We start from the raw sequence: 20365 nt of genomic DNA, 5'->3' as shown, positions 1-20365 counted from the left end.
TTTTATTTCTTTTTAAATGTAGCATTGCTTTACTTTTGCTGTAATTGGTTCAATAAATTTGGGAATATTATGGAAGTCTGTTGTCTTAGTTGTCCCTTTATGTGGCTTACAATTTTCTAAAAAAAAAAAAAAAAAAAGTGCTTTAACATGTATTTTTCCCCATTTTTGTTTTTTTCAAGCTTGTTTAAATTAAATTAATATGAGAGAATTGCTTGTTTTCAAGATTGCAGTTTTAAGTTTCAGCAAAACAAATGGTAAGAAAAAGGATTTTTTTTTTTTAGAGAAAAAAAATACTGAAATACGTAATTGTTTGTTGGAAGCAATTTTTTGTGGGGTGGGGTGAATAGTTTTTATTAGGCTAAAATATAACCACTTTTTTATATATTGCAATGTATTTATTTTATTTAATGCAGAATTGCTTTACAGTAGATGTGGTGAAATAAAGATTAAAAAGTGACCGTTTATTGATACAAAGGCATGTGCTTCTTATAAAATCTCTGTTGGACTTTGTGAAGTGAACAAATAAAATAGTCTTTGTCATATGTTGACCACACAAGCCTTTTTTTTTTTTTTTTTCCCATCTGATAGTTCATCACCTATCTTGGTACTATTTCAAGCTATTCATTGTACTTGAACTTAACTTCATAAAATCGAGATATTGGGGATGGGGTGTTCAATCACATAAGCTAAGATTCCAATGGCTGCTCTAAAGTTTTTGTGATTTAGCCAGACACCAAAGAAGCCTTGTAGGTACTTTCATAACTGCTGATGAAATATCGACTTAGAGCTAGTAGTTGAATGGTAACTTTGTCAAAGGCCTGAGGGGGTCTGTATCGTTGGCATGAAGCAACTTTGAGGAGGGTGGTAGGAACACTACAAAAAACTACAAACGTGCAGACATCGCTTCGGCATGATTCCGCGTCAAATGATTCGCTTTGTTCTCAGCCCTTGCACATTTTCAGGAATTATCTTCAATTGAAACGTATATGTTGAAAGACAAACGTCTTAATTAGCGCGTCATTTTTTTTTTTTTAAATATTTGTGACCCCTAACAAGCTAACACGAATCGTCAAATATGAGTCACTATGACCCAGAAGCTAGCACGGGCGCATGCTTTACTGCTTGCACTCTTTGGACTCTTTGTGCATGAGCAGATGATGAGACGATTGACTTGATAACACTCAGACAAATTGCACATCGAGTTCAGAAGAAGAAGCGGCTGCTGCAGTATGCGACCAATGCGAGCATAAAGGACGGTTAAAGAAAACAAGTAAAAGATGAAGAGTATAGCAGGAAGATCATTTGCGCTGTTGCTTGTCAGCTTTGCTACTCTTACTTGTGGTGAGTTTCCTGTTGTGAGTTATTTTGATGTTTGGGGTTAGGCGTCTTAAAAATCTGTCTGACACGAATGTTTTCCCTTATATTGAAGAGAAAAAGTTTTGTTTACAATTTTTTTTTTTGTGGGGCAGGAGCAAAAAAAAAAAGCCAGAAGCAACCTGTTGCCAAAAATTTGCCATAAATTCAAAAAATAATTTTAATGTTTCCCTTCTTTTTCCCCCCCCAATCTTTATTTTATATTTAAAACATGTTTTTGAGGATCTTTCAACATAAAAAAAAAAACATTTTTAAGTGACATCCTTTTTTCTTTAGATTTTAGTTCTCAAGAACACACAAATTTCTAAATAGACAAATGAACTTGTTGGTGATTTTAGTTATTTATTTCTAAAAGATAAATTACAATATAAATAAATTTGATAAATTACTAAAAGACATAAAATAAAAATTTGAGGGTTTGCCGGAATTGTTCATGCTGTTATTAATAAGCCAGAAGCCTGTTGCCAAAAATTGGCCATAAATTCAATAAATAAATACATTTAATGTTTTCCTTCTTTTTTTTCAATCTTTATTTTAGATTTAAGACGTTTTTGAGGATCTTTCAAGAAATAAATAAATGACATCCTTTTTTTCTTTCCACAAAAAGAAGTCAAATTGGTTTGTCTATTAAAAAGATAAATCAATTTTTTTGATGCTGCATTATGATTTGGAGGTATCTTTTTATATATTTTTTCCTTTCCTCAAGTGTTTTTGTCTTTTTTTGATGGAAAGCTGATGTGATGATCTAAAAACAAGTCACGTTTTATTCTCGATTGGTGTTATTTTATTCATTTATGTATTTATTTATTTATTTGGTGGGGGGGGGGGGGATTCTGAAAGAAGCAGATGCCATTTGTTATTTTTATTTTTCTTGATGCACAAAATGCTGGCACATCTTTATCAAATGATGATCAACATCATGTGATGTAATAGTCAAGTGTGTAAAAAATGTTAACCATTATCCAGCCTTTAATGTGAGGCATTCAAGTCATGAGACTTTTATAGTTTATGCATTTCAACAAAAACATTAAACTTCTATTTGTACTGCATGAGTAACAATTTAAACAAGTGACGGAAATAACACATATCTCCAACTAGTTCATTATTGTGGGAATGCTGAAGCATCTTATTGTGATTTTTATTCTCCACATAATACTTCCAATTTACATTGTTCAAATTTCAACCAGCTTCAAAAATTCACACCTCCCGGGGTATATATATCGTCTGATTCCACATTACTTACAGTATTTGCACAATTTCACATTCAATATTAACTTATCCCCATTCATTTTCAATGGGACAGTCATTGAACTTTTTCCAAGTATCACTTTCTACTCCCACTTCCATACATATAACTTATCATTACCAGGTGTCTGATACTGCTCGGTGGCACAGTTGGTAATGTGCATTGTCCAGTAACCAGGAGGTTATAATTTCATAATTTATCTCTCAATGTGCTTTCAGCATTCCCACGCAATTTCTCCAGAAATTGCACTTAGTCTAGTCTACTTAGAAATTTGTATGGGTTCTTCTCAAGAACCTTCACACCCACACACAAAATCAACTCAAAAGTTGTTTTTAAAAATAGTGTTCCTATTTTTCTCATGACCCTCCACGAGGTCAAGTTCAGTCAACGTTGGTCGTGTTTGTGTTTTATTTTCTAGTGCAGTGCCAGTGTCCGGCAGGCTGGCGGGAGAACGAGCACAAATGTTACTACTTCTCCAGTGATACAAAGACGTGGTTCGACGCGAATGCCTTCTGTTTAGCACAGAACAGCAACCTGATGAGCATTCAGGACATCCACGAGCGGGTGAGGCGCTAGCACCAACCGCTGAGCAGCGGTGTGACCTAAACATGTATAAATAATTTCTTACTGTTCTTATAGAATTTTCACGTCTGTAACTGATCAGATTATTTTTTTTCCTACTTAAGTTTAGAGTGTGATTACTTTTCCCCACGTCGTTTTTACATTTCTTGTAGTTGTGGGTGAGGACACAAATCGGCACGGAGATCTTCTGGATCGGCCTGACGGACCGATTCATCGAGGGAGTGTGGGAGTGGACAGATGGAAGTCCTTTCTTACAATACATATCGTATGTACCAATAAGGAATAACTCACACATGTGGTAACATGATTACTGCCTCTAATATCGTCGCAAGTTAAATCTCAGTGTGTAAGCCGGTGCCAAATGGTACTCAGACCGGTACTGGGTCACAGACTGGTGATTGGGGACTACTGTTCTAAATTGCCCGTTGGTGAAAATGTTTTATTGTGCCCTGTGATTGTTTGGCCACCAGTTCAGGGTGGACTCCACCTCTTACCCAAAATTAACTGGGAGGCTTCAGTACACCCACGGCCCTACTGAGGATTAGTGGTACAGAGATGGAAATATTGGGATGGTAATCATGTGAACAAATACATATGTTATGATAGTGGGGAAAAATAAATATTTGGTCTATTTTTTTTTCTACAGGTACTGGATGCCAGGTCAGCCTGACAACTGGGGCGACGAGCCAGGTGAAGACTGCGGTCAGGTGATGGGCAGCTCGGGTCGCTGGAATGATGAGAACTGTGACGTCAAGAGAAAATTCATCTGCAAGCACGCCAATGGTAAGTCCACACTCCCTTTTAGTTTGCATCCCGTTATGACGCAGCTGCGATGCTAAGATGCTAACTAGGAAGAGAGCATGCTTTCCAATTCGCTCAAGTTATTCTTAGAACCTTTCCTATTCAAGTGAGATGACCCAGAAGTACTTTACATTTAAATACTTTGTTCTTCACTCCCAAAGACATATTTACTGTAAGTTTGTCGATGTTTTTTTTTTTTTTTTTTTTTTTTTTATGCAAGAGCAAACAGAAGGCTTTGATGCAGTTTGACATGAGGTGGCTTAAAGCAATGGTAGTGATTAAAAAAAAAAAAACATCCAGTAGGTGGCAGTAGAGTATAAGAGATCAGCCAGGGCCATGTTGCAACAAGCTCTTGTTGCCAGTGTTTTCAACAGGAATGTGAATAATGATATAATGATGAAACGTAGCTATATTCTAATGCTAATTGCTTGTTTTTATAGCAAGAGAACACAATATTCTGTGGGTCTTGCAATATCAGTCAAAATCCAATAAAACAGCTGGGAGCAAAGTGGGTTGCTTCAGTAAAAATGGCTAGGAATGAATGAGTTAAAAAAAAAATAATGGACATCATTATGGTGCAATATAACCATGTAAGTCTTTCTCAGCCAATCAGTGAAGAGAGTACTTCAGTCATGTTAGACCTTCCATATCTTAGTTATGACAATTTCATGGCGAGCGATCAAACTTGCTGCCATGTTCCTCTGAGGCACAATAACAAAAACTATTGCCAGACTATTCCCTAAAATGCAGTGGCAGACCAGGCATTTGGTACCTGGGCCTTCATTGTAGAGTAACGCACCATCACTTACACATTGGAATTAACCCTATACATAAATACAACCCAACAAGACAATTCCCCAAAATGTGTTCCCAGCCAATCCGAGGCCACAGTGTGATCTGACCAACGGGTGGCACCAGTATAACACAGACTGCTACAAGCTGAAATTGGGAACCGCCAAGAGCTGGTTGGCAGCCCGTCACGACTGCGTCGTGGAGGGCGGAGACCTCGTCTCCATCACCTCCGCACGGGAGGAGCTGTACGTGACCGGGATGCTGGATCCTTTCCGGATCGACCTATGGATCGGACTTTCCAATCTGGTAAGGTCAAAAAACCGCTTCGAAATGTGACAAGTGTAAAAGGTATCGGATTGAGAATGACGATTGGTCTCCACAGAAATGCAATAAGATCTCGTGCCATCTTGAGGAGGGAAGCGTAGACATGAACTGGTCCGACGCCCTGCCAGTCATCTACACCAACTGGGCCCCGAATGAAACCACAGTGTAAGAAAGTCACATTGTTGCATCATCAGTTCTGTCACCACCGTTGGAAGTGGGAACCTTTTGCTGACTTTGATCAAAATCAGTCTTACCCAGAGACATCTGCCAATCAGACATTTGCTGATTGACCAAAGGAGGCAAACGGTACTTCATTTATAAAGAGCTTTCCCACCTTACAAGGTCCTCAAAGCGTTTTACATTGAACTACTCATTCACGTTCTGATGACACAGCATCAGGATCAACTGGGGGTTCAGTATCTTGCTCAAGGATACCTCAACGTACCTACAACCTCTGGGTTGTAAGACGACCACCCCAAAAGGAGGGAAAAACATTCAAATTCAGCCTGATTGTTAGAATGTGTCTTTACACAACTTGTACCGACAGCAACGGCGACGTGGGCTCCTGCGCGGCGATCATCAAAGATGTGTCCGACGAGTTTGGCATGTGGAAGACGCACCTGTGCCGACACGAGCGTCCGTACATGTGCAAAAGGCCGGTGAACAGTAAGCAACGTCATCGTTAATCTGCACTTTTAAAATGAGAAAAGCGCAATCATAGAATTGTCCTGCAGCCATCTGCCCTGACGGATGGCAGAGTTTCTCCGGAAGCTGCTACTGGCTAGTCAGCAACACCGACCTGCTGACCACCTGGTACGAGGCCTTCAGCGCGTGCTCTAATGAGGGAGCTCACCTGCTCGTCATAAACAAGTATGTTCTGGACTCTGAATGGAACTATTGTGTTTAGTATGCAAGAAATACTAATCATATTTTTGGAGGACTTGCAACAGTCTTAAGCAGTCCTATTGACTAACCAGCACTTTTGGGATAATTACTATATTTTAAGTTCACCAAAGCAATTTTGAGGTCCTTGTATAATCTGCACAACTTTTTTTTTTTTTTTTACTGCAGCAAAGAAGAACAATTCTTCATCAATGGAAAACTTCCTGACTTTCACCAAGTGGATATTCCTGACATTTGGATTGGTTTATCAGGTACGCTAGTCACTTTTTTTCAACCAGCCACTTCTTGGGTGATTGATACTAGTGAACACTTCCAAACTTAGCAACCCAAATATTGTAGGTTTTGGGTGATTGCCAAAGTTGAGCAAGTCTGGCTAGTTTCAGTCCTGGGCACAAATGACCACTTATGGGGGGTATAAATGTAAAGTATATACGATTCATTGACATCATTGGTTTCCTCAGATAAGGACCAGGATGGGACATTCCACTGGGTAGACAAAACAGAAGTTAACTACACAAACTATGGACCCGGTTGGCCTCGAAACACAGCAAATATCTGGGACTGTGGACAGATCTTCACAGGTAGAACGTGCTTTATCCTTTCAATGCCACTCATAAGCTATCACAAGACTAACAGGTTGTTGACACCAAAAAGGAAATTATGAAGGAAAATGGGAAACGAGCAGCTGCTTCAAGAAACATGGTTACATTTGTGAGATGACCGGAGGACAAACTCCCAAACCAACTCCAGCGCCAAGTGAGTCTCAATGATGCTGTTTTTTGTTTTTGTTTTCCCCCACCTTGAGTACCTTTAAGGTTTTGTAATGAATTTTTCTCTTTAGCGTCCCACTGCGACCCTGGCTATGTGCTGTATGGTGATTTTTGCTACCATTTCGAGGGGGACATGGTGAAAACATGGCAGGATGCAGAGACTTACTGCGTTACGCAACAAGGTCACCTGGTCAGCTTCCACTCAAAGGAAGAGCTCAGCTTCTTGACTGGTGAGCACCAAGACTAACTGCCACATGGTAGTGTCAGGAATTATCCGCCAATATGTTATTATATAAACATATTTAAGTTTGGCTTCTGTTTGTCTCCAAAATCTGACGTTCTCATCTTCTTTCCTGAAGCGCACATGCCAGGACAAGCATGGGTGGGACTCAATGACATCAAGATTGAAAATCAGTTTGTGTATACTGACGGAACAGCTCCAGTAAGTGCAATATTTATGGTAGACTAAGGGAAGAAAAAAAAACGTAATTTTACAGGAAATAAAAAGAGAGGGGCTAGAAATACAAGAATTAATCCGTAGTTTTAAGAGAATTAAATCATAATACTGAAACTATTTTATCATGAAAAATATACTCCAACAGGGTTCTTGCAGGAATCACTCAGTGAAATTTTAGACCTTTTTTAGACTTTTTTTAGACCATTATGAGAAAATTTTTAGACCAACTTCACGACCGACCGAAGACGCCAAAAAAAAAATAATAATAAAATAATAAAATACAAAAATAAAAATAAAAAAAGGGGGGGGGGGGGGTGTCACATAGTTGTTTCTCAAAACCATGTCAACTTATTTTGGTTTCAAACATGTCGAAGTGCACCAAAAGCATACAACATATACAATGCAATAAACAATATTGACAATGACCAACCTGAGATGAACTTCAGTTCTCAAAACAATGTACACAACAATCACATACAACCTATTTTAAACAGCTTGAATTAAGTTTTTTTTATTATTATTATTTTTATTCTTATTTTAAACTGCCTTACGCTAAATGTTTTAAAGTTTGCTGAATAATGTTTTAATATTGTCATTGTATGTTCTTCATAGTAAATTTTGCACCCTATAGGGTGAATATATTTTAATAATTTATATATATAATATATAATATAATATAATATATATTTTAATTTTAATATATTTTCATTTAGTTTTCTTCCTCTCAATGTTAACTACTGTTTGTTGATGCTTATGTGTTGCCTTTCCTCGCATAAAGCGCATTGAGTTGCCTTGTGTATGAAATGTGCTATACAAATAAACTTGCCTTGCCTATTATACAACCATATTCGCGCCCAAAGTCCAACTTTAGATCTTTTTTGCAAACTTTGCAACGAGCCGAGTGCCTATCGCCGGCTACCTCATCCAACCAGCTGGAAAAGTCGGGAATTTCGAGTTAGTTCTTGTTGGACTGGCATTTACCCATTTTCTTACAAATTGACTGTCCACACTTTCTGTTCTGACTCGGTAAAAAATAATTGTCCACACTCTCTGTTCAGACAAGCAAACTGCAATATCTTAGCGGAAAGTCGGGAACGTAAACTTGAAATGTATGTTTTTTTTCCGGTAGTGGACAGAGTACCGTCCATCTAATTCATTCACTGCCAGTCATTTTAGAACATTTTAAAATTGTCAATACTCACGAGATATTACATTCAATAATTATAAATAAACCGAATCTACCAAATAACAGAATAGACTCCCTACTTTTTGCCCCGTCCCATTCTTTTATAATTGACAGCAGAAAAATGTAGGTTTGCCAAAATACAGCCATTTCTCCCATAGACTCTGACTCTGTGTTTATTTCGTATAAAATGGGGCAATGATGTCATCTACCGGTGGTTGGGCATCAGTAAAGTTGTTTCCAAGTTTGATATTTACAGTGGAGCATGCTCAGATTCGCCCCCATTTAGCCACGCTCTAAAAAATACAATTGACAAGTATACTTGTCAAAGGCAGTGAATTAACAATGCTACATTCACACAAATAGCGAAGGGGCTTTGTTAGCATGTGATCAGATCACTCTTGGATTAGCGATTGTTACTTTCAATGGGTTTCTTGCCTGGTTAAATAAAGGAAATGACAAAAACAAATGTTTCGATTAGCTTTACTCGCTAGCGTTACATTGCCAGAGCTGTAAAGTGTGTTCACACCTCTGGACGCGGCCGCTTCATTAATATTTGCACACACCGGGCTTTGCTTTGTTTCATTTACTTACATTATGGCAAAAGTCCTCTCAGAAAAAACAAACAAATACGTTTCAGCATCGCAATTAACTGGCCACCACTATGCTAATGATGCTTTGGCTAATATCAATAGTGATGTGTTCTGTTGTTTTGGTACACAGTTCAATAAATGTAATAAAAACAAAAAAGTGAGTACATACCAACCCAGGTCTGCCAAGTTCGTCGTTCACCACCCTGCCCGTTTGTTTGTTTGTTTGTTTTTGTCCCCGTAGTGTTAGCTTAACATGTCCGCAGACAACAACAACGATAACTCCTCCCCCTCCTGTTGTCGTACCTCGCGGCAAAACAAGCGGTGGAGTGTCAAATCTCACCAACCATCTCATTTGCACCGCCCCACGTAACTTCCCTCCCGCCCGCCTGAACTACATTGAACTATAATGCAAACGCACCCCCACAAATGTCTCCTCCACTTTGAGCACGCAAATGATAGAAACAACGCAACACGCACATTTTTGTGTGTGCTCTTTCTTTCTTTCTTTCTACAGAGCAGACACTTCTAGGAATGTAAGGAGCGGATGTAAGAATTTTAGACTTGGGTAAATTAAATTTTAGACCTAGGATGAAAATATGGCTGTTTTTAAGACATTTAAGGCCTAAAATGTAACTATGAATTTTAGACTTTTTAAGACTTTTTTTTTTTTTTTTTAGACCCAGCGGGAACCCTGTCCAAATATTGTGTTGAGAAATAGTTGAATCGTTACAAGAATCAAGTCATATGAGGAAAAGAGGAAAAAAAAAAATACAGCATTCTAAGTAAATATGATGCACAGAACGAACTCCCATGGGAAACAAACCAGCCGGACAATTGGCAGAACAACGAGGACTGCGTTCACCTACGAGGGCCAAACCACCCGGAAGCAGGAACGCTCAATGACAACTTATGCACAGCCACCAGTGAATTCATCTGCAAAAAAGGTAAAAACTCTTACTTTGCATGTCCTCTAACGTGGACTCAAATTTGATATCTATCGCACCCCTGCAGCCAAAGGTCAAGGGCCTCCTCCTCAGCCGCCAACATCAGGACCAGGTGGTTGACCCGCACCACAGTGAACATTCCTCTCTCACACTTGTACAATATGTCTGTAAAGAGCCGTATTCGTTCGCAGGCTGGAACGAAAAATGCGGCTCGTGGATGGCGGACCCCTTTAATGACTTTTGCTACCTGTTCAACTTCCTGTCCACAAGGACCTGGGCTGAGGCACGAGCAGACTGCGTCAACCAGGGAGGAGACTTAGTCAGCATCACTGACCCCTCTGAACAGGCCTTCATACAAGGTACAACAACCATCTTTTGTTCCTGTATCATTCAGGTTTACTGTTTCCTGTTTATTTAATTACACGAAACCTTTAAATGGAGAACTGCCTCACAGTTCTGGGTTCAAATCTCATCTCTGGCCTTCCAGTGTCAAATTTGCATGTTGTCCTCCTAACTTGGTGGGTTTTCTCCAGGTGCTTCGAGAACCTCTCACATTCCAATCCTCTGTAGGTGTGATCCAGGTGAGCCCGACCGGGATCTCCCTGTGGATGGGCGGCCATGACTCCATCACTGAAGGCGGCTGGCAGTGGAGTGACGGATCCCCGTTCAGATACATACGCTGGAGCGCAGGTGCATCTAAAACCTTGATGATGTTTATAAGTTACCAGGACGACAATTATAGCGCTGACCTCTGCACGTCTATCGTCTCCTTGCAGGTAATCCCGATGACTACTTTGGTGAAGATTGTCTTTCCATAATCATTAACAACGGCTACTGGAATGACGATAACTGCGAGAACAAGAGAGGGTACATCTGCAAGCGAAGAGGTAAGAGTGATGATCCGTTTGTTATTGTAGCGTTGACATCAATCTGAATCTTTGTGTTCCCTTTCGCAGGAAAGACACCGCAACCGCCACCTCCTCATGACGGTATGTCGCATTTAACTCATGCCTTAAAAAAAGACGTGCGACAAAATAACGCAGTCATGCTCTCGCAGGCTTCATGACGGCAATCGTTTGCCAGGAATCATCCGCTGTGCTTCACTGCCCGCAAGAAAGTGTCATTAACATCCAGTCGGCTTTCTACGGACGAAAGAGCGGTGACGTCTGTCCACATCTAGGAGGGTCAAACGGTAAACCAAGAATCCACAATGGCTGCCTTTGATCCATAGACATCTTACGTTAATAACCTCCACAATGTGTTTTCAGTGTGTTCATGGAAATGTTAGTAACGGGTATCACTTGCAGGGAACTGCACAGTGGAAGGTATCCTTCCTTACTACAGAAAAGCGTGCGACAACCGTCCCTTCTGCTTTGCCTATGCCCACGTTGAGATGGACCCCTGCCCTGGCGTCTCCAAATACCTTGAGATAGTCTACAGCTGTGAACAGAAAGGTGGTACTCCTCACATCATAAAAAAAATAATAATACTTTGGTCCATTTGAAACACCAAAGAAGACGGAATAAAGGGCTTAATCCGAGTGATGGGAAAATGACGCTTCATGAAGCACTTGCAGTATTTTCTGACTCTTCTAGAGTGCTCTTGGTTTAAAGATAAAGGCTAGTGCAATGGAAATTGATGACATTTCCACTGCATATTTAAACTAAGAGTGCCATCCAGAGGAGTCCAAAAATATCACAAGTGCTTCATGAAGCTTCATTTGTCCATCACTACTTACTCCCCAGAAACGATGCATGTGAATTAGCTTGGGGCTGATAGTCAAACATTGGTTAAGTTCTTTGAATATCCTTCCATCCTCCTCATCTCTGATATATTCATTCAGAAAGATGAATGTGTTTTGAAATAACAGGAGTAGCCTGACAACAATGATTAATTGGCTGTTCTCAGTGTGTCTTCACGGCTTGGGTATCGAGGACAAGAACATCACAGACTTCCAGCTTTCAGCCTCCTCCTCCATGAGCAGTTTTACCCCCAACAAAGCCCGTCTGAATGGGAACTCCTGTTGGATGCCGTCAGGAAATCGTATGTACAAAGTTTACAATAATCCGACTTTAAAGTACACAGTGACAAATGGGTGTCACGGCCATTCTAATGTTAATCTCTTGCAGCTACCAGCAGCTGGATCCAGGTCAACCTTGGCCAGAAAAGAAAGGTGACAGGGATCATGCTACAAGGGTGTCCGAACAATGACCACTGGGTTACCAAGTTTAAGATTCAGCATAGTATTGATGGTGGGTCCTGGACTGACTACACAGCTGATGGACAGGTGAGTGGAAGACCAATTAATATTACTCCATCCCTGTCATCCAGTCTGTAGTCATGAAATGCAAACTTTGAGCTGTTCCATTTCTAGTTTTTGCCCGGATCAACAGATAGAAACACTGCTGACACTCAGCTGCTAGGCACGCCTGTTTCTGCTCAGTACATCCGCATTCTGCCGCTGGAGTACAGTGGTCAAGTCGGCCTTCGCTTTGAGGTCTTAGGATGCACGCCTAACTGTAAGTAAGACGCTCCTCTGCTATGAGTACTGTGAGAATAAAAACATGTGTTGATGTAAAACTTGCATCCAATAGATGCAATCACTTGTGCCAGCAAGCTTAACTCCAACAACGATCAAATGACGTGAGTCAGACTTGACATAGTTTTCTGTGGTAACATGCCCCATCCTTCACTCTGACACAACCCATGTCATCTTCAGGGTCCACTGTCCAGCAGGTTGCGCCAAATCCAGCTACAGTGTCTATGGAACATCCGTCTATCGAGCGGTCTGTGACTGTAATAAATTGCCACTTAAGTTTATCTTTGACCAAGACTTTCTGGTGCTCTTGGGACAGGACTCAAACATCTGTGCAGCCGCTATCCACGCTGGCGTCATTCTGAATGAAGTTGGAGGAGATTGTACTTTGCTAAAAGCACTGGGACAAAACTTCTATGCCGGCTCCACCAGGAATGGGATCACCTCGAGACAGTGAGTGGCTAGGACAGTGGTCTGCAACCTGCAGCTCTGGAGCCACATGTCCCATGTCCAAAAACAAAAGAAGAAATGTTGAAAATTAAACATGTACAAAATTGCCAAAAATGTCAGAAAATTCAGCAAAAAGGCATACAAATAGCCATAAAACGTCAAAAAAAGGAGGAGAGGAAGGAAATAACATTAATACAGTATCTTCATAAAATTGTCAAGAATGTCAAATTTGACAAAACGACAGAAGTCTTTTAAAATAAAAATATAAATAATTAATTAGCTCTTGGGCCTTCGGTACAGTAAATTAACAGTCACACTCTCATTCATCACAATCTTCAAATGTTTTGCGGCTCAAGACAGGTTTGTTTGTTTTTTGGCCTAAAATGGCTCTTTAGATAGTAAAGGTTGATGACCTCTGGGCTAGGATAATGGTGCTAAATGCAAATAAGAGGCTGAGCTAATTATTGCTTTAATATCTGCAGATTTGATGGCGAATATCCTTTGTCTTATACTTTTGCTGATGGAGGTAAGTGTACTCCATTTTTTTTTTATGTGGCGACATCACTATTCAAGACCATAAACTCACATGAGGTCTGATCTTCAGAACTGAGATGTTCAGGACCTGATTGGTACGAATTTGGAGAGTTCTGTTACAAACCGTTCGAGGACAAACGGACTTGGGCCGATGCTCAAGACACCTGTAGAAGTCTCGGTGCTGAACTCGTGTCCATCCGCTCCATGACGGAGCAGAGCTGGCTGGAAAGTTACCTGTACCTTGGTGAGCAACACCATTTAATGCCTAATGGTCCTAGTCAGCACAATAAAAAAAAAAAAAAGAAAAAAAAGTGGAATATCTGAGGTGTGAAATAAGAGATTTGTTCCTGTTGGTCCTCTGCAGCCACTAGTGACATGTGGACAGGACTGAACGACCTAGTAGTTTCGGGCATGTTTGTCTGGTCAGACCACCACATGGTGACCTTTACCTACTGGGCCCCAGGAGAACCCAGCAACCATTACGGTTTCAACGAGGATTGTGTGGAGATGTCGCACCAGGTGTGATGATAGAGCAATGATGCACTTAACCGCCACAATCACCCCACCTGCAATTGACTCAATTTTTCTTTTAGACCGGCAGATGGAAGGACGTGTCCTGCATGGAACTCAACAGCTTCATGTGTAAAATGCCCAAGGCGCATTACCAGATTCCCTCAGTGAAACCCACTGCGCCTGGCTGCCCGCAGGTAGGGCAGGCAAACATCCACTACTCTTTTTACTGCATATTGTACCGTAACAAAGTTGTACATCACCTGGGTGTTATATGTCAGGGCTGGGAGACGTATGGGTACGGTTGCTACTGGATGGAGGAGATGGGCCGGAGCTGGTCGGACGCCAAGGATTTCTGTAAAGAGCAGGATGGATTTTTGCTGCACATTGGAGATATGTGAGTGGTGCAACAAACAATTTGTTAGAGATTCCCACAGCTTACGTTGGAACAAGTCTCTATTCAATTCAATTCTCCTTCGACCAACTCCAATGTGTCTAGCTCCACACTTTACATGCCATAAAAACTATGTTTACTAATACCATGAAAAGGTGTGGAAAAGTATGTCACTGTGGAGGTTTGGCTACACGACCTTCAATTTAGGCAGACTTCCTTTAATTAAACAATGTTTCATTGCAGATACGAGCAAGCGCATTTTACGGTAGTACTGTCAGGAAAAACAGGTTTTTGGTGGATTGGCCTGCGAGCTAAAGGGGTTACCGGCGGAGGGGTGCAATATATCTGGGACAACGGCTATCCACTCACTTTCACTCACTGGGACAGAAACCAGCCAGGTACAGAACTAATCCTCCAATGGAGTATATGCAAACATGACATCAGTTGATACCCATGGTCAAATGTTACCAGATAAAGGGGATGGCACTTGCGTGGCCATGACGACTGGTCAAGTCGGCGGCTTCTGGGATGACAAGCAGTGCTCAGAGAAATTTGCCTTTATCTGTGAGAAACCCCGTTCAGACATCACCCCGCCCACCATAGCCCCAACCTCTCCTCCAACACAGGACTGCTTTAAGAGCTGGACCTCCACGCCTAATTTCAGGAACTGTTACAGGGTACGGTTTCCATATCCTACATTTAAGAATTTAAATTGGTCCACTCGCACTTTGGTTGATTAATCAACTGGTTACAAGTTATGTCCCATGAGCATATGGTTGATAATGATTTGATGTCTTGCAGTTCTTTCACAATGTGGACTGGTCCCTGAAGAAGAGCTGGGGGGCTGCACATGAAGACTGTGTGGCAAGAGGTGCCAATTTGGTCAGTATCCACAGTCAGGAGGAGGAGGAGTTCCTATCCCTATACAGCAAAGGAAGCAGCAAGTGGATTGGCCTCAGGAACAACCCGACGGAAGGAGGTGCGTACAAGGTGGAGGTCCCAGGAAACCATGATCAAAACAAAGACTTCTACATAACTACTCTTAGGCTATTCCTGGAGTGATGGTTCACCACTCTCGCACACCAACTGGGGTCCGGGTGAGCCAAACAACCACGAGGGCCGTGAGGAGTGCGTGGAGATGGTTAGCAGCACCAACGGAACCTACTCCTGGTGGAACGATCTCAACTGCGATGCCCACCAAGACTGGATATGCATGATCGCCAAAGGACAGAACCCCATCCTGCCTCCGGTGCCCCCGCCGATAGTACCGTGTAAACAAAACCGCCTGGTCATTCAATTTTGCTTTTGGTCACTTCTTTTACTTGGTGAAAACGGTCTCCTTGTGCAGCTCCTGATTGTGGCAGCAACCCGGGCTGGAGGAAGAACAACAACATGTGCTACTACTACAATGATACGGACACCGTGGACGCCCACACGGCGATGCACCGCTGTTGGGCCGAGAAAGCCAGACTCGTCTCCATCCTCAATAAGGAGGAACAGGCGTATGTCAACAGCATGGTAGGACTCTCAGGTCGATGTACATTTTTATCTCCATGGTGAAATGGCTGATCTTGTTTCGACCCCCCTCCAGGTGGGAACAGGTCGGGTTTCTGCTGCTTGGATTGGACTGAGGATGTTGGGGATCACTGGTGGACAATACGCGTGTGTCATTTAGTGTCAATGTAAAGTGTGTCACTTGATGGATCCAAGAGTTCCAAGTTCTTGATTGTTAATTCATGCAGGTGGCAAGACCATTCCCCTGTCTCATACACTCACTGGAGTCCGGGTGAGCCCAACAACGCCAACGGGGAGGAACAATGTGTTCAGATGAACAGACATCAAGGTACTACAGTTCCTCTCGTTGGAATGTTGGCAGACGTATCCTACAGCTGATATTTCCAAACCCTGGCATGCGCTAGGTGGTTGGAACGACGTAAACTGCGGTCGAGCCGTTGCTGGTTACGTCTGCAAGAAGTTTCCAGGAAGTGACCACACTCCTCCTCCCCCAACTCAACCCTGGGAGGGGTACTGCCCTGCCGGTAATGCTTCGTAGCTTTGTTCTGGATAGGTTGTTTAAAAGAAGAGGATGCATTAATAGTCTCTTATCTTCGCTCTACTTAGGATGGATGCGTTTCAAAGACAAGTGTTTCCTGTTCAAGGGAAAGAAAAACGATATTAAAGCCAATTGGACATACGCACGGAGTTGGTGCAAAGACCAAGGAGGAGAGCTGGCCGTTATCGACAACCAGTATGAAAATGGTCAGCGGGCAATGCCTATAAGAATTTCACTATGGTGGCTCCATGCTAAATAAATTCCCCATCTCTTCTTAGACTTTGTGTCCAGTTACCTGAAAGACATTGAGCTTCCGACGTGGATTGGCCTGTCTGACATCCTGGTAGAGAATCAGTATGCCTGGAGTGACGGCGTGAGCCCAGTCCTCTACACCAACTGGAACGGCAACGAGCCCAACAACGCAGGAGGGGCGGTGAGAATGCGCCACCCCGACTCAGTCATCACAGTGACATTTTGGACTCACAAAATGACGCTTTTGTCACCAGGAACACTGCGTGGCCGTGACTCACAGTGTACTTGAGAGCGGCAAGTGGAACGACGATGCTTGTCATAAAGAGCAGAGTTTTGTCTGCTTCAGGAAGAAATGTTAGTAGTAGTCCCAAGCACAGGGTCATTCAAGTGTGTTTGGACAGCTTAAACGTACTGCTGACCACCGGTAGGGGACATCAAACTCACTCTGTTTTCCGGCTTCTACCTCAGCAAGCAGTATTGCACCACCCCCACCAACAAGCAACCCCTGTCCCGCCGGCTACTTATCCTGGTACCTGAACTGCTACAAGCTAGTGGAGGAGCCAGCGACCTGGGATGAAGCTCAGAAGGCTTGTGAGCAGCAGGGTGCCAACCTGGCTAGCATCGACACGAGCTACGACCAGGCCTATGTCGCCGGGGTGATACTGCAGGGAAGAGCTGATGCCTGGATCGGACTGAAGCTCAAGGTGATGGTTCACTCTGAACCACAAATAGCCATCCAAAATAGCACACAAGCATTCTTTTTGGATAACACTCCAGCCTCATGTGACTATCCTGCAGGATGACGGATCCTTCGCCTGGACTGATGGCTGGCCAGTATTCTTCACTCAGTGGGGTCCTGGAGAACCCGACAACCTCAAAGACGAGGGTTGTGTCAGCATGCGCGGCTCGCCTCTGTTTCACGGCACCTGGAATGACACCAAGTGCGACCAAGCCAAACCCTACATATGCAAGATCTCCTCTGGTATCAACACCTTGCCTCTTATCAGGAATTTTGCTTCGAGTCATCAAGTTTCACCAAATCATCTCAATATTCCGCAGAGAAACCACCAGTGACTCCCGCCCCCGGTGACGGGAAGTGCTTCCCATTCTGGACTCCATATGGTCGCTACTGTTACTGGATTTACAATGAGAAGAAAGGCTTCTCCTGGCCTGACTCGCGACATTACTGCCAAGAAGCTAAGGCCGAGCTTGCGTCCTTCCACAGCCGGGCGGAGTTGGAGTTTATCAAGAATCTCAACCACACCAAATATCACAACCTCTGGATCGGCCTCACCAGGGACCGTAACTGTGAGCCAACTGAGTTGCCATTTGGGTTTTGACTAGCTCAAATGCATGCTTATTTTCAGAGGTGGCAGAATATTTACACTGTATACTTAAGTAGAAGTACATATAGTTGCTTTAAAAAAAAGATTCTTGTAAAAGTGAAAGAACTTATTCAAGAAAAATTAGTCTCTGAAATGCACATTTTATTTTTCTTACTGTCACCTTATACACTGATAACGGCACAATGGAAAAAAATACTTTTCTTCAATACTATTCTGCAATTTTAGAGCTAGTTAGCTAGCACTGGCTTGAATTTTATGCCATCAAAACATGCTGGCATAAACGCATAAAATGGTAAAAGTTATTTTTGCTTGTACCTTTCCAGTCGGCTGGGGCTGGACGGACAAGACACCTCTGGGTTTCCTCAACTGGGCTCCCGGTGAGCCCAATGAAGCTTTTCACCCGGGTGAAATGGCCGAGGAGAACTGTGTGGAGATGTACCCTGATGGACGTTGGAATGACAACAACTGCCTGCAGAAAAGAGGCTTTGTGTGCCGGCACAGACAATGTAAGTTTTCCGACAGGTGAAAAGCATCATTAAGTTCTTCCGGACAAACACTCAAACTAGTCTTTGTTGTCTTTTTGTTATCAGTCTACACAACCGATGATGGCGGAAACCCCATTTTCCCCACAGACGGTCCAAATGTTGACAGTAAGTGTGACACTAGCTTACCAGAGGAGAATTTTGTTTGTCACAATCTAATTCCCCGTGGGTGTATTTTAGAAAGCGCACTGGCACAAATAATGGGGATTCCCACTTTTTCCCACAAAAAAAAAAAAAGTGTGATAAGATACATTATGGATATTGCAATATATTATCTCATATTTTACCTCATGGAAAAAGCAATTATTGTACGTGTTCAAAAATTCACTCTGATGCCCTAGCATCACTCAGCGTGTGTGCTCAGACAGGCAGAATAATTTCAGACTCAGATGGAACCTACGTTACAAACCAATCAGCAATTTGTTTCCCTCTCTACTGCCTGATGATGTGGGCACACCACTTCCCCATTTGGAGCGTCACGAGTGTGTTCCGGCACTCCCTTTATTGGGGAGCTTTTAACAACCAAGCGCTCTGCATTTCCAAACAGTCGGAATGAAGCAAGTGCACGCTCATGGTGGCAGCAGCAAACGAGTTGCAGTTGGATTCAAAACTTCGGCTTCGAACAAATTTCCTCTTTTTAGTTCAAAGTGGCTTACCTCAACTCGAATCCCACATTGCATTGCAGCCAAAGGTAGAATCCTTGGTCGTTTTTGCGCTGATGTTACCTTGCCACTTCCTGTCTGTGGCAGCGCTGCACTCCAGTTGTGCAATGTGTAGAAAAAAAGCCATAAGCAATACATAACCACTAGAATTGAGGAAAGCATAATTAAAAGCTTTGAAAACAAATGTTTCTGTTAAGGTCATAATTGAAATACTGTGTAGGCTAATCTATTTTGAGCTCATATTGTTATATCCAAATTATGACATAACAGTATTTATATTTGATGTTTTATGCAATACATAGCTGTTTTTCCTTTCTTTAATATACAAGAAAACAGATTGACATTTAAATTTGTTTCAATGAAGAAAATTGATTTGATAGCTGGAGTCAATTGAGTTATACAAGCTTGGTCACGGAATGAATTCAACTTTGTAAGTCAAGGTCTCATCAATTTCAACTGATCTGAAAACGAGCCAGATGTTAAAATCATGTCTATGATTTTAATTCTCGTGGATTTTTGTCGCTTATCTTGTAGACACAGGCGTGATAGTAGGTGCTGTCGCTGCAACCGTAGTTATTGTCAGCCTGATAGCTGGACTGCTCTTCTACGTGTTCAGCGTACGAGGCTATACGTTGAACAGCCTGAAGATAAGCTTCCCAACGCGGACGACCACTAACGTCGACATTGTGAGTTATCTCTTCCCGAAAGCTTAAAAAGGTGTTTTTTTTTGTTAGATGAAGAAACACTAACATTTTACTTTTTTGTTGCAGCCTGCATTCAGCAATCCCAACTTTGTGGACACGTAACTTTGACAATGTGATCTATGATCAATGTGAAATATCCATCTCACACTTTTTTTAAATCTAAGGAAAAAAAAACAGCAGGAACCTGACTTGCGAGTGCACCAGCTTAGTTTTCCATGTTTTGTCCGGGAGAGCGAAAGTAGAATAGTAGATGATGGCAGAGAACAAACAACAATCACAGCTCTGTCACTCTACAATTAGAATCGTAAAGTCATGGTCCTTATTGTTGTTGTTAATCGACTGTACATAACACCTAAACAAACTGTATTAATTTGTGTTGGGGGGGGGGGGAATAAATAAATGTAAACAACAAA

The 20365-nt window shown here is 42.1% G+C and overlaps 3 protein-coding genes across 3 annotated transcripts in view; 1 reads left to right on the top strand and 2 right to left on the bottom strand.

Annotated features, from left to right (window-relative positions):
* LOC144002126 (uncharacterized) overlaps nucleotides 1-9254 on the bottom strand; it is a 40317-nt gene extending 31063 nt beyond the window's left edge. Inside the window, exon 1 of the mRNA XM_077497078.1 lies at nucleotides 9195-9254. The gene's annotated coding sequence lies outside the window, so the exon portion shown is untranslated. The remainder of the gene's footprint in view (nucleotides 1-9194) is intronic.
* The window catches only part of LOC144002125 (uncharacterized), a 30169-nt gene extending 20834 nt beyond the window's left edge, over nucleotides 1-9335 (bottom strand). Inside the window, exon 1 of the mRNA XM_077497075.1 lies at nucleotides 9195-9335. The gene's annotated coding sequence lies outside the window, so the exon portion shown is untranslated. The remainder of the gene's footprint in view (nucleotides 1-9194) is intronic.
* LOC144002813 (uncharacterized) lies at nucleotides 1278-20365 on the top strand. Its single transcript, XM_077498389.1, has 50 exons — nucleotides 1278-1341; nucleotides 3039-3184; nucleotides 3355-3467; nucleotides 3849-3985; nucleotides 4878-5101; nucleotides 5178-5284; nucleotides 5667-5785; nucleotides 5854-5989; nucleotides 6191-6273; nucleotides 6484-6603; nucleotides 6677-6778; nucleotides 6864-7022; nucleotides 7152-7234; nucleotides 9825-9969; nucleotides 10037-10081; nucleotides 10161-10328; nucleotides 10540-10659; nucleotides 10746-10856; nucleotides 10926-10958; nucleotides 11027-11161; nucleotides 11277-11423; nucleotides 11878-12012; nucleotides 12099-12256; nucleotides 12344-12488; nucleotides 12564-12612; nucleotides 12689-12755; nucleotides 12825-12958; nucleotides 13438-13481; nucleotides 13560-13733; nucleotides 13854-14008; nucleotides 14083-14196; nucleotides 14281-14396; nucleotides 14637-14791; nucleotides 14865-15070; nucleotides 15195-15372; nucleotides 15440-15664; nucleotides 15742-15911; nucleotides 15985-16055; nucleotides 16136-16236; nucleotides 16313-16432; nucleotides 16515-16652; nucleotides 16725-16879; nucleotides 16953-17052; nucleotides 17167-17402; nucleotides 17497-17680; nucleotides 17758-18006; nucleotides 18368-18550; nucleotides 18635-18694; nucleotides 19783-19934; nucleotides 20019-20365. Exons 1-50 carry the CDS (start codon nucleotides 1278-1280, stop codon nucleotides 20052-20054), a joined length of 6507 nt encoding a protein of 2168 aa, XP_077354515.1. The 3' UTR covers nucleotides 20055-20365.

Source organism: Festucalex cinctus, chromosome 15 (assembly GCF_051991245.1).
Source record: "Festucalex cinctus isolate MCC-2025b chromosome 15, RoL_Fcin_1.0, whole genome shotgun sequence".
Lineage (NCBI taxonomy): Eukaryota > Metazoa > Chordata > Actinopteri > Syngnathiformes > Syngnathidae > Festucalex > Festucalex cinctus.
This window is presented reverse-complemented; position numbering and strand designations above follow the sequence as displayed.

Bases quoted from the DNA above. Each gene is read 5' to 3' on its own strand.
- LOC144002813 (XM_077498389.1), top strand. From the start codon at position 1,278: ATGAAGAGTATAGCAGGAAGATCATTTGCGCTGTTGCTTGTCAGCTTT. The intron at 12,013-12,098 runs GTATGTACAAAG...AATCTCTTGCAG, and splicing joins TTGGATGCCGTCAGGAAATC to CTACCAGCAGCTGGATCCAG. The intron at 15,665-15,741 runs GTAAACAAAACC...CTCCTTGTGCAG, and splicing joins GCCCCCGCCGATAGTACCGT to CTCCTGATTGTGGCAGCAAC.